At 49.9% G+C, this 12,316-nt stretch overlaps 7 protein-coding genes across 7 annotated transcripts, besides 14 other annotated features; all 7 read right to left on the bottom strand.

The window, feature by feature from the left end:
• Nucleotides 1–557, bottom strand: Tc00.1047053511577.4 (CLC-type chloride channel, putative; the record flags this gene model as incomplete). The annotated part of the gene is made up of 1 exon (XM_810347.1): nucleotides 1–557. A coding segment is annotated over one exon (557 nt), but the record flags the coding sequence as incomplete, so codon positions are not given.
• Nucleotides 1–12,316: part of a sequence feature (heterozygous, Esmeraldo-like haplotype) that runs on past the window's edge.
• Nucleotides 500–534: a microsatellite.
• Tc00.1047053511577.10 (hypothetical protein, conserved) lies at nucleotides 774–1,337 on the bottom strand (the record flags this gene model as incomplete). The annotated part of the gene is made up of 1 exon (XM_810326.1): nucleotides 774–1,337. One exon carries the CDS (start codon nucleotides 1,335–1,337, stop codon nucleotides 774–776), a length of 564 nt encoding a protein of 187 aa, XP_815419.1.
• Nucleotides 1,429–1,488: a sequence feature (A-rich).
• On the bottom strand, nucleotides 1,616–2,452 carry Tc00.1047053511577.19 (hypothetical protein, conserved; the record flags this gene model as incomplete). The annotated part of the gene is made up of 1 exon (XM_810345.1): nucleotides 1,616–2,452. The coding sequence occupies one exon, from the start codon at nucleotides 2,450–2,452 to the stop codon at nucleotides 1,616–1,618; it is 837 nt and encodes a 278-aa protein (XP_815438.1).
• Nucleotides 2,544–2,569: a microsatellite.
• Nucleotides 2,673–2,704: a microsatellite.
• Nucleotides 2,868–2,896: a microsatellite.
• Nucleotides 2,969–5,524, bottom strand: Tc00.1047053511577.30 (hypothetical protein, conserved; the record flags this gene model as incomplete). The annotated part of the gene is made up of 1 exon (XM_810327.1): nucleotides 2,969–5,524. The coding sequence occupies one exon, from the start codon at nucleotides 5,522–5,524 to the stop codon at nucleotides 2,969–2,971; it is 2,556 nt and encodes an 851-aa protein (XP_815420.1).
• Nucleotides 5,634–5,657: a microsatellite.
• Nucleotides 5,774–5,818: a sequence feature (CT-rich).
• Nucleotides 5,831–6,757, bottom strand: Tc00.1047053511577.40 (35 kDa cyclophilin, putative; the record flags this gene model as incomplete). Its single annotated transcript, XM_810328.1, has 1 exon — nucleotides 5,831–6,757. One exon carries the CDS (start codon nucleotides 6,755–6,757, stop codon nucleotides 5,831–5,833), a length of 927 nt encoding a protein of 308 aa, XP_815421.1.
• Nucleotides 7,063–7,083: a sequence feature (AT_rich).
• Nucleotides 7,291–7,674, bottom strand: Tc00.1047053511577.44 (hypothetical protein, conserved; the record flags this gene model as incomplete). Its single annotated transcript, XM_810348.1, has 1 exon — nucleotides 7,291–7,674. The coding sequence occupies one exon, from the start codon at nucleotides 7,672–7,674 to the stop codon at nucleotides 7,291–7,293; it is 384 nt and encodes a 127-aa protein (XP_815441.1).
• Nucleotides 7,769–7,788: a microsatellite.
• Nucleotides 8,009–8,035: a microsatellite.
• Nucleotides 8,209–11,211, bottom strand: Tc00.1047053511577.50 (endo-beta-N-acetylglucosaminidase, putative; the record flags this gene model as incomplete). The annotated part of the gene is made up of 1 exon (XM_810329.1): nucleotides 8,209–11,211. One exon carries the CDS (start codon nucleotides 11,209–11,211, stop codon nucleotides 8,209–8,211), a length of 3,003 nt encoding a protein of 1,000 aa, XP_815422.1.
• Nucleotides 11,609–11,680: a microsatellite.
• Nucleotides 11,859–11,881: a microsatellite.
• Nucleotides 11,937–11,997: a microsatellite.

Raw genomic sequence — 12,316 nt, forward strand, 5'->3', positions numbered from 1 at the left:
ATTGTCTTCACCTCATTGATGCCGCCACCAGCTGCATACGGTGCATACACCTTACAAAAAAAAGATGCTATCATCGCAGCAAATGTGGAGATGAGAACGTAAAAACAAAAATCGGCAAACGGCGCCACGCGATCCCCACGGCCAAGAAAAAACTCACCCCATGTGTAGTATCCGGTGCATTCTTCCTGCTCCACACAGCAGAGGTTACGCCCAAGCCAGAAGAAATTGGCGCAGATGCCCAACCGGAATGCCGACACCCAATGCGAGCAGGCATCACAAAAAACGCCGAGTATACCCAAGACAAGGCCTGTAACAAAGGCGGCAAGAAAACCCTCATTTTGTGTGAGTGCGTTTCGTGTATGAGCTGTAATGGAACTTCCATGGGATCTGTGGTACATTGCCGTGCGTCGCTCGTTTGCCTCGTGCTGTGAACTCACCCAGTCGATTGTTGCCCAATCGGACTCTGTCGGCGCATTAACTATGCCGGTGAACTCGCCCGGCTGCCGCTGCCGCTGCTGCTGCTGCTGCATGCTGTTATCTCTTGATTTCCATGCCATGCATCCAATTGCAAAAGGTAAGGTGAATGATAAAACAGAAGGAAGGGAGAGAGAGAGAAAGAGAGAAAAAATCTCAAATACAGAAAATAAGGAAAGCGACTGCCAACGAAACAACAGAAAAGAGGGTGGGGAATATAAACAAGGGAGTGCACACATAAAAACTTTCATCGGCCTCATTTCCGCTTGTCTCTTGCCTCCTCTTCTCTCTTTACCATCTCAGTGTCCATCACGCTCCTTCTCCCCCTTGATGCGCTTTACTCGTTCCGCAATCTTCTGCTCCATCGCCCTTCGGCGCTCCTCCTCCGCTGCGCGTCTCTCCGCCTCGCGCTGCGCCCTGTCAAACGCGTCGCCCACCGCCCCCTGCTTCACGCGAAACGCCGCGGCAAACTTCTCAGCCGTCTTTTGGGCCGCCTCCTTCTCCACGCGCCTCGCCTCCCCCACCTCGTCCATGTAGTTCCGCATAAGCGAATCACGCAGCGTCTGGCACTCACGATCCACAACGTCGACTGCCACCCCGCTTGCTGTGCGCTCCTCGCGGTACAGGAAGACCCTCAGCTTGATGCTGCGCAGGGCCTCATGCCGCTGCAGCCGCGCGGCCAGCTCCCTGTTCTCCTTCGCTGAGCGCAGTGCCTCGAGTGGATTGACTGCTGCTGTTGGCACGTCATCTGTGTACTCCACTGGTGTGAACTTTGACAGCTGAGATATGGCCGCCTTGCTGCGCTGCACATAACCACTGAGGCCCGTCCCCTTCACACTAACAGACTCAATACCGTTGTACATGGCAAACCCACACACCTGCACAAAGTGAAACAAACACAAGAAAGAGGAATAAAAGGCTACAATTAAAAGAGAAAAAAAATTTTCCATCCGCAAAAGAGGGATAATAATAAAAAAAGGCATTAAAATAGATATATAAAAAAAAAAAAAAACAGTGAGTACCGCCCTCACCGGCTGAAACGGCTGCAACAGCCGCAGGAAGAAAAAGAAGAAGGGGCAATTAAAGAAACACACGAACGAGCGTCTACTGCACCCGTCAACGCCATTTACACCGTCCCCCCTCATGAGAGAACAGGTGCCTTTTTCAGTACCTCCCCGTCCAATAAAAGGCTCTCGCCGTAGTGTTTCTCCAACCTTGAAAGAAACGCCGCACAACGTCGCAGCAATTCCTCCCGCGCTCGCAAGAATCGGACCTCATGCTCGCTACGGCGTTCAAGTACGTATCGGGTGGAGATCTCATCCATTTCCCACCGCTCCGACACTTTCATTCTGACACGCATGACGCTCGTGTGCAGCTGCATGAAGAGCGGCTCCCCCTCATACAAATGATCCTGGAACTTGCGTGTGGAATTTTCGTGAAATATCGATGGGTCACGCGGGCTCCAAATCTTCCAGTGTCGCCGAGCATCCGTTGCATCGACCCCATATTCCCAATGGGATGGCATACTTGGAACCAGCATCGGGTTATAACCCACCACATTCTCCTCTTCACAAGAAGAAGACGCAACAACATAATTCTCCTGATCATCTTTTACGCTCGCTGCATCCATGTTGATCCCCGGGGCATCCCTCACCTGCCCTCTGAGCCCGGCGGAGGGCCGTTGTGTCTTATCCGTCATCCTACAATCATAGCCGCAGTCAATACTGATGTAGCCGTCGTACGTGTCTCGTTGTCTCCGGGCGCTTTCAAGCGACGACACGGACTGACCGCTGATGTCTATGCCGATCTCCTGCATGACTTTGACGGCGAGCGGATGGACCGTCGCCTCGTGGTGAACGCCACCGCTTTTGATGAACACCGTGTTTGCCGTTAGATGACGCAGGATCCCCTCCGCCATTTGCGTCCGCGCCCGGTTTGTCACCCCGGCGATCAGAATGCCGCGGCTGCAGCTGGCCATCTTCCCCCCACACCTAAAACAGGGAAGCAAAACACCAGTAATATAATATCGGCTATAAAACACTAAGCCCGAACAAACAAACAAACAAATGAAAAAAAAAAAAAAAAAAAAAGGAAATCACACATACATGCCAACTCAAAAAAAGCCAGAATGAAGCAACCCCGCCGTATGCATGTGCCTAAAACCCTCTTATATTTGTTATTGTTTTTGTTCCTTGGCGCACACACACACAGACACACACACACGCACACAGGTATACCATTACTTTCCCCACACAAAAATAAAACCCACCAATAATGATAGTAGCAACAAAAACAACAAGAACGGAGAGGAAATAGGCATCCTGTAAAATGTGTGCATCCATTACACGATACAACTAGAAGCACAATAACTTACGGGTTTGGGAAAGAAGAAAAACAACAACAACAACAACAACAACAACAAAGTTTAACCACCATCGAGTAATTTCTTTAGAACGGAAACGACCCACCCACCTTTTGTTTAAAAAGAAAAACACTACCGATCACGCAGTACGATGTCAACCTCAATGTACGCTGGCTTAACCGATTTGAGCTTCACGAATCTTTCGAGCTCTGGGTCCTCCTTCAGCTGCCTCAAGACGACGGGGTAGATGGTGGAATGCCCACAACGGCTGTGTCGCCCACTGCCAATTACAATGGTTAGCCGCCGGATGCCTTTCTGCACACACAACTGCACGCGACGCCGTAACACCTCCACCGCTTCGTCCACATGAAAACCGTGCAGGTCAAGCGTTGATGCGGGGTTCTTCGCAAGCCGCTCCCGCTCAAGAGCAATCATAGCGATGCGGTTCAGATGGACGTACTCCGCACCAAGCTGCTTGCCATGGCGGCTCAGCGTCTTTGCCGTCTTGCCATCTCCACGCTTGTAGGCCTGCGTTGCCTGACTCATAACCCGAATACGACAAGAGTTGACGATGTACGCCTGTTCACGCACGCGTCGCCAGTCACCCAACTTGCGCAGTTCGTCATCCACCTCTTCGTAGAACTTCTGGATTTCGTCCCGTGTCGCACTGGGCCGCAAGAAATAGGACGGTGGCTCCTCCGAGGTTGTCTTTTTAGATGCCGCGGCGAGTGCAAAAGTGGCAACCGTCTCTGTTTCCAGATTCAACATCTCTTTCATCATCGCATTGAGTGCGGAGATGGTTTCTTCCGCGTCCCCGCCGGCCGCGCCAAAAGTGCTGCGCACGACCTCCTTCGGTACCGCAGGAAACATTTTGCACACTTTCTGTAGCCGAAATTCGTCCGATTGTTTGAGGCTACCGTTCCAGCAATTTCCGAGGGCCTGTCGCGTGATGTTTTCTGTTGAGCAAAGGAGTATTCCGTATGCCTCTGCGTAGTCCCCATTGCACTTACCCAAGACTGCCGCGATCGAGGGTACATCCAGGGCTGGAAACAATGAACACAGCGTGAGAAGAGATTCGTCTGCTGACTGCGTCTTCGTCTGCTCCAGCGATGCCTCCTCCTCGGTGCGCTCCTTCCAAAGGTACGCAACAACGTCCTCGACGGTCTCAAAGCCGTCCAATTTACTCAGCGTATCGGCCACCAAATCGACATCCCCGTTGGCAGAGCGAAGAGCATGCAGCAAAAGACGTGGCTCCGTGGCAGGGAACGCCTCAATAAGAGCCACGAGAGCATTCAACTCCATGTCGTCCAATCTCCCATCGTCGTTGTCTTGAGGCGTCCGCTGCCCATCACCACTGCAACAATCCACATCCGATCCTAAATCGGGCAAAAAACTCGACAAATGCACTGCCTGTTGCCGCTCCCACGGTGCCTGCATCCATGACTCCTGCTCTCCCTCTTCCTGTTTTTGTTGTTGATGCTGCTGCCGTATTTGCAACGTTTCGCCATATTTTTTTTGCATTTCCTCTAGTTTCATGTTGTTGTCACCCAGAGCTATTTCATCGGACAAAACTTTTCCAAACACCTGAGGTTTGGCGCGCCGCAAGAATTCCGCATTGTTTTCGTGACGGTACGGACAAGTGGACCCGCGATTGCACCGACCATTCAAAAATAAGACGCAAACGTCCTCGTCTCGATCCGCATGATTACAATTTTTCCCATATTTGCATGAGCCAAACTGAAATATGCAGGGATGCTTCCCCTTGTGCGATGGGGAAACGGCGGTGGCAGCGGCCTTTGATGCGGATGACAACGCTGAAGGCCCATTTGGTCCTTGCACCAGTGTTGATGGTGTTGTGTTTTGCTCTGAAGGTTGTCTTCGCACCGCCTCTAAAAATGGTCGCGGCGCCTGCACCACAGACGCGCACGGTGTCGATTGCATCTGCCATCCCAATGGATAGGGATCCGTGTGTGTGGGTTCGGATCCCTGGATAAGGTTGAAGCGGCTTGGCGGTGGTGGCTCTCCCACCAGCCCCGTGACATCTGCATTTGGCTCTGCGTCACGTTCCACGGGTCTTCCAATAAGCAGATGATGTCCGTTCACTTTATCCAGCTTAATGATAACACCCGTCTGGAGCGTAATCCTCTCTTCACGCACCTCGGGGCGACGAGCCGCACGTATATCAACGCCATCCACATGGTGCCGTCTCTTGCAGGAGTCGGCAAAGGCACAATTCCCCATGAAGTGGTTGATACATACGTCGCCAGGGAGGTCTCGCAGGAGACAAAACTCTCCGTAGCGACATTTCTTATACTGTACTATGCAAGGGTGTTTCTTCTCCTTTGGAGGGGCGATGGCCATCTCCATCTCACTATCATCGGGGGCTGGTTTCTCGTCAGGTGGCCGTGCCACATTCGACTGCAGCCGCTGCCGTTGTTTTTGTTGTTCTTGTTGTTTTTTTAGTATTCGAAGCGCGACATCAAAGTTGTTGCCGGCATCCTTCAGTGCCTGAGTTGATTTTGTTTTACTGAAGCCGCAGGACTGCAGTCTTCCTATGTTTTCTTGCAGTTGTCTCATTCTGCAGTGGAAGAGAGAACTAAAAGAAAAAGAAAGAGAAAGAGAGGGAGAAAAGCATAAGAATCGGTCGTTATGACTGTAACGTGTGGCCGTACACTCCCTTACATACATATATACATATATGCCCCATTCGCTGCTGTTTTTTCTTTAAAAAGAAGCGGGATGGTTTTGGTGAGGACGCCGCCAAAGACACAAAAGGAGGGCTCGCCTCACTTGCGTCCTCTCTCTCTCTCTCTCTCTCTCTGTTCTTTTTTTATGTCTTCCAGCGACAACCCACTCCTCCTTGTACATCATCGTCTGCACCCACAGTTCCCCAAAACGGAATAAAGAGAGAAAGAGAGGAATAAAGGACAGGAATTATCCCCCTCCCTCCCTCCCTCTCTCTCCCTCTCTCTTCCTCTCTCTTCTTTTCTCGTATCAGTTGTCCGTGAGATCAATGACACCGCAGTCGCTGATGGTAATCACCTTGCAGGGGCTTTGGTTGTGTTTTACATCTACATCGTGGATGGCCTCCACGACATTCATGCCGTCTATCACTCGGCCAAACGCAACGTAGCGTCCATTCATCCACGACATGGCCTTCATTGTAATATAAAAGGACGACGCATTCGTGTCCTCGTTGTCGTTGCACATCCCAATGACGCCAGGCGCGTCGTGTGGAATGGCGTAAGATTCGTTTGGAAAATATCGACCATAGCACGAGTAACCCCCGTTTCCGTTGTGGTCTCTAGAGATGTCGCCTCCCATCACCCACGCCCCGCGCAATATACGGAAAAATGTGGATCCCCTGTACGTCAACTCAAGCGGCTGCGCCTCGCTTTCGCCGTCTGGGACGACAGAAACGCTGCCAAGATCGCCATGGCACAAATGCCAAAAGTTGTTGCATGTCTTCGGTACTACCTGAGAGTAAAGCTCAAAGGTGATGCGGCCACAGGGAACATTGTCGATGGACACCGACATCCAGCAGTATCTGTTTCCCCGTTCCTGCAGGAACTTCTTCCATGACGCGTACGCCATCTTTTCATAGGAGTGTGCATCATCGGCGGGAACAGGGAGGAGACGAAAGCGGGTCTGTTCCTGCAGCATCTGCAAGAAAGCCTCACCGGACATGGCCACGCCACCATCCCGAAGCACAAAGACATCCATTTTTGTGTCGGCTACGCTTTTCTCATCAAACATCTTCTTTCGGCGGCTGTAGAAGTCGCGCGGGACTTCGCGAAAGATCTCCACGTAAAACTCGTCCCTGTACTCCTTCTGAAGATATTCGGCAGCCTCGCTGCATTTTTGGAACACCGGGTGGTTGATGAGGCCGCAGACGGTGAAGCTGTGACGCGTGGATGACATGCTGCGGCCCGGCAGGGAACAACGCCGAGTGGTGTGACTGAATTATTGGCTAATTGAGTGAAGCTCAGACCTCCTCCTTCCTTCCTTCCTTTACTTTTGCTCTGCAACGTCGCCTTCTTCGCTCCGGCAACAACAAAAAACAAAAGAAGAATTCATACGACCCCGCCAACACTACGCCTTCAGCATCAACGAAGACGCCGCACACACACACAAGTTTATGTACGCATGAGCGAGTCAGACTGCATAATATATATATATCTAAATACAAATATATATACCAATGATACGCGTACGCTTAAAGACTCAAAAAAAAAAAAAAAAAAATTGCGCAGCCAACGCAGGCATGCGCTGCAGCATCAATCGGAACAACAGTCTGTTACAACGGAAAAATCACCGTTAACAACATCCACACACAATAGTAACGATAGCAAGGGCAACAGTCTTTGTGCGTGCATACAACTAAACAGCGTGCACAGACCACGTGGATAGGCACGGTACTGCACGGAATGTGCGTGAGCACGAGTCCTGGATTATCACTGACGCAGCCATCTCTTCACGGCGGTGTAACGCTCGGTACCATCCTCCCCATCGAAAAGTACGGCTGCACCTGATCCAATCAGCGGCCATAATCCGCCAAAAGAGAGCAACAAGCAGACGCACATCGTGCCAGCAATACGGTTCCGGCAAAGCGCTGACTCAATGTCCTCCCGCAGCGATGTGAGTGGCAGCGGCGGCGGCGGCATGGAGAAGGCGCCACCCACGTTTTTCACGATGTTGCCTATAAAATCCATGCCCGTCGAACTCGCTCTCGAGGGAGGCTCCGTGTAAATATCAGACAGGCACAAGGAGTTCACGTACATGTCCGTGATCGCGAATCCACCCGCGAAGCCAAACAACGCCCGACGCGCCCCTAACATGTTGATTTTGATGTTGTTCTGTTTTTATTTGGGTTTCTCGTCTACGCAACGTATGTGTACGTTTGCACCATTCACCTTCACAGTACGTGAGTTAAATAATAATAATAATAATAAAGCGGGGAAAACACATGTAGAAGCTCCAAGGGCACAGAAACACACTTACACGCGTGTACATCCGTGCACGCACGCCCTCACAGAAAGATGAGGAAAAATGGGATACATCAAGGTGGCGTTCTCATGTGAACTGTCATCTCGCGGAGAGATAATGGGTCACAGGACCAAGCAGCAGCCCGCCCCATGCCCCAGTCCTCCCCCCAACCGCCAACAGCAACAGAAAAAAAAAAAAAAAAAAAAAAAAAAAGGAAGATCACGTGGTTAAGAAAAACAAATTGACGGGGAACCCACCCTCAACACAAGACCATACATGTGGATAAATAAGTCTATACGTGACTGTTAATTAGAATTGGGAAAACACAGAAAAATCAAACAAGTACATCGTATTTCTATCGCAAGAGTCTTCGCAATGAAGTCATCTCAGCTTCCGGGAGAGACGGGGTAAAGCAACAACTCCTTTACGGTGACATTGGCCGCGATTCGAAGTTCAACCCACAGGGTTGGTTTTTTCTCGTGCTCCCCCATGTACAAATGGACGGAAGCACCGTCTTCGGTGACCACATTCGCCAACAGGACGAAGTTTATCCACTTTTCCTCCTCCTCCTTGTCCAACTTCATCTCAACCACTCGTACCGTTGGCTGTTTCGTCAAATGGACAGAAAATTGCTCGGCAGACAACCTATGTGGCTGTCCAACCAGCAATGCACTTTTGGTCTTTTCACGCTCGCCAGAAGAAAGAAAGCCCACACCGCCCAGCGTGCAGCCCAGCGGATGATCCGGCGAAGTATTCAAAACAGATATGGACGTTATATGTGACCAATTTGTTCTTGCAGGAATAGCATAACGAAAAACATACCACCCACCCACAGACGCAACGACACCTGTCCCATCGGGAACATTCTCCTCGTCGAATACAATCTGAGAGGTGGAATCCCCAAAACTGCCTTCAACAAGCAGGTGCGGCAAAAAAAAATTACCTTCATTGGAGCCACGCCACCACGCCGCGTCAATAAACGCCAGCACACCATTAATGTTACTGCATCCAGCAAGACTTATTTTCGAACGCATGAGGGTCACGGCACTTGCGGAAGGCAAATTAAATCTCATGCTTCGATCACCCATCCACACCGGGTCTGTTATCCACTCCACGGGCAACACGGAGCGTAGTTTGTCATCATCGCTTTTCAGTGGTAACACGCACCAGGAGTCTTTCTCACTCGAGCTGAGGGAGAACTGATAACAGGGAATAAAGTGCGTCCGGGAGAGTTGACACCACTCCACGACATGCGTACTCCCATCCACAACGCGTTTACCATTTAAGTAAAACTGCTTCCCCACACCTGAGCGGAAACAGCTCCAGAGAGGCAGCGTGTCATACTCAATACACTTCCTTTCAAATATTTCCTGCAGCCCAAACCACATTTTGGCATCGGCGCGAAGAAAAGTCTCCCGGTTACCATTTCCCTCCTCCTCCAACGTCCATCCAGGGGCAAAGAGTGCAACGGAAAGCTTCGCATTTTCCGCACATTCCGCGGCCTTGCCACTGTCATACCCACCACCTCCATACATGTTACTGCGACCAAATACGTCCACTCCGACATACACTGCTCGAGCACGATCACCCGCAAGTGCCGCCGAGACGGGCAGTTGCCCTGGGCTCCATCCGTAATTTGTGAATAGACCACTAGCCACATCAAAAAATGGCTTGTTCTCTGGCGTGAGACTGTTCTGGTATTTCAGTTTTCCTTTTATGGTGACAGCATCGTACCAGAAGACCGTCCTTTCAAAGGAGGATAGGGGACGGTTCTTGTTGAGTGCATGCAGCAGCTTAGCCAAAAATGGCACCAACCGGCTTGCAAGTATCGGGTCCAGGCGATTCTCAACGTTAATCAAATAACCGTCAAAATTATACGCGTTGCAAACCTCAACCAGCTGATAAATGACTTTATCCATTTCTTCCACGTTGTCAAGCATCATGCAAATGTCTGACGCGTCCCACTCCGTGAGGAAGGTGCCGAGCATGGGAACACCCTCACGGTGCGCGGCGTTGATCCACTCCTTCGGCGGGATGGAAACACGATGGTGCGAAAAGTAGACAAAGTAATCCACAAGATTCCAGTAGCTCACCGTGTAACTGTTGTCTACCACCGGGTTCAGAGAGGAAGAGGCGTCACAAAGTGCAAAACGGGCGTAATCACTGGGATTGTACCCACCGCGCATATCATGGCAGATCAAAAGTCGAGTGGCTTTCAAGGGATTGCCAACAACACGCCGATGACAAGCCACAGCGGGCGTGATGATACCCGGTTTAGTAGCTGACCATTCCCCCAGCTCCTTAAGGGATGACAGCGGCTGTCCGGCATCATGCTGAATAATTTGCAATGCAGTATCGCCTGGGTCCTGTTCCGTAACCCCTTCCGGGGGATCGATCTCCTGAACGTCATGCGACACCTCATGACAGGTGGGGTTTTTGTCCACAGAAACAGATACGGGTGCCTCTCCATCCACCGCGTCCATCAGCTCGTTCAAATAGGCAATCATGATACTTAATATTTCCTCGCTGCCATCTACATCACTAAGATACCATTGCTGCCCTGTGCCGGAAGGATGCTGACGCAGACGAAATCCAGAAAGACGAAAAATCTCAACCACGCCAAATTTCTCCAGTGGAAGCAATTTTGTTTTGTAACTTTGACTGGTTGTGAGAAGTCCTCGGTACTTAGGCTCAGTCGGTTGCTCCAATATATTCAACAGGGATGTGCGAAGAAGTGCAATAGCCCCACGCGTGATATCGAAGCCTTCCTGAGTGCCCGAGGACAAAAACTCATTACTCTGCAGCATCGCCAAAGCAAGCATAAGGTCCTCCTCTTCGGCTTCTGTAAGTTGCGTCCTTGTCGAATGCAGACCAACTTCTTCGGCCGCGGGAGGGGCACCCCCTTGTAGGGTTGATGGCGGGGCCGAATTCCCAGCTGCAGTTACGCTCTCCAGCAGGGGACGCAACATACGACCAAGAGGCGTCCCCAACACTTTGGGGATCATATTGCGTATTTCATCTGGAATATCTCGGTTTACCAAAAATCTCGCCGCCTCCTGCGTGAAATGATTGCAGTTGCGGTAAAGAAGGCTGTAATCATTTGGACCAAATCCAATGCCACGTTGCTGCTGCGTCCACATACAAAATTCCGCCTCCGTTTTGGTTGTTTCTCCCAGAACCTCAACGCGCCTTGGCTGACCAAAACGTGTTTTCCCCGGGGACTCGTAGACAATGCCCGTGCCGCCGTCAAAGTAAAACTCCTTCTGATAGACGACGATGGCGGTGTGCCAGATCGCATCCAACTGCTCCCCAATCAACATCTTGCTCATATTTTCAGCCATTCCGCCCGACAAGTCATAACAGTACAGTTGGACGAGTGATTGGCGCATACCGATCCCTTTTCTGCGGAGTAGTGGACTTCAGCTTCACCCAAAAAAGTATCCTTTTCTCTTGTTTTTTTCTTTTTCCCTTTTTTGAAAATGTTGTTGCCTTTTTCCGTGTTTGGTTTCCCTAATAGTTTTCCTGCCAACAGAGAAATAAAAGACGTGACATGAATGCCCTCCACCCAAAGATGGTTATGAAGGTGCCAGAAGAATCACGGACATCACTCGATAAATGGCCAGTACTTCAGAGCAACAAACAACACCGCAGCTGTCGCGGCACGACTCTATGGGATGGTGTATGGAGGGAAGGAAGTGGATGCGAACACAAATAAAATGGATAAAACGTGACAAGAGGCTTTCCATCACGTGAAAAGCCCATCAACCTTACAGGGAAAATCACGGGGAAAAAAAGAAAGAAACATAAATAAACAAATAAAGAAAGAAAGAAAGAAAGAAAGAAAGAGAGAGAGAGAGAGGCAACAATAATCCATACTGTGAAACGGGAGAAAGCACCAGGACTCACACCAATTGTGTGAGACCGTCGCTGCTGTTGTGTCATGGTGAAATCCTGCTGGGAACAATAGCGGGAGACATTGACCGCCGTACATGTAAGTGCCATTTGTTTCCTACTTTTGCCCTGGAGCCCTGTCCCAAAAAACAAAAACAAAAACAAAAAGCAAGGCGAAACAAGAGAGAGAGAAGAGTGGATCCATTTCAAAAATGCGGTGGTGAAAAAAAAAAAAAAAAAGAAAGAATAAATAAATTAAGAAAAAAAAAAAAAATAAAAATAAAGCAAAAGCCTCCCCTCACCTTCTCTTCTGAGGCTCTAACGGAGATGGACATGAAGTAATCGTGATAACAGAAGCATAATTTCAATAATTAGAAAAAGAAGGGGCGGAAAAAAAAAAAAAAAGACATCTAAAGCGCATTGCGGTACAAATAATGATTGAAGAATGTACAAAAAAAAAAAAAAAAAGAGTGTTAATCATGTAATAAAAAGCTGCAACAGGAAGGGATCAAAGAAAAGTCTTTTAAAGGTGTTCATCAACACACAGCCACGAAGATCAATTCCCTATCTATTTCCCTTCCCCCACAAGGAGAGAAGTGTACA

This window comes from Trypanosoma cruzi, genomic scaffold (genome assembly GCF_000209065.1).
Source record: "Trypanosoma cruzi strain CL Brener 1047053517143 genomic scaffold, whole genome shotgun sequence".
Taxonomy (NCBI): domain Eukaryota; phylum Euglenozoa; class Kinetoplastea; order Trypanosomatida; family Trypanosomatidae; genus Trypanosoma; species Trypanosoma cruzi.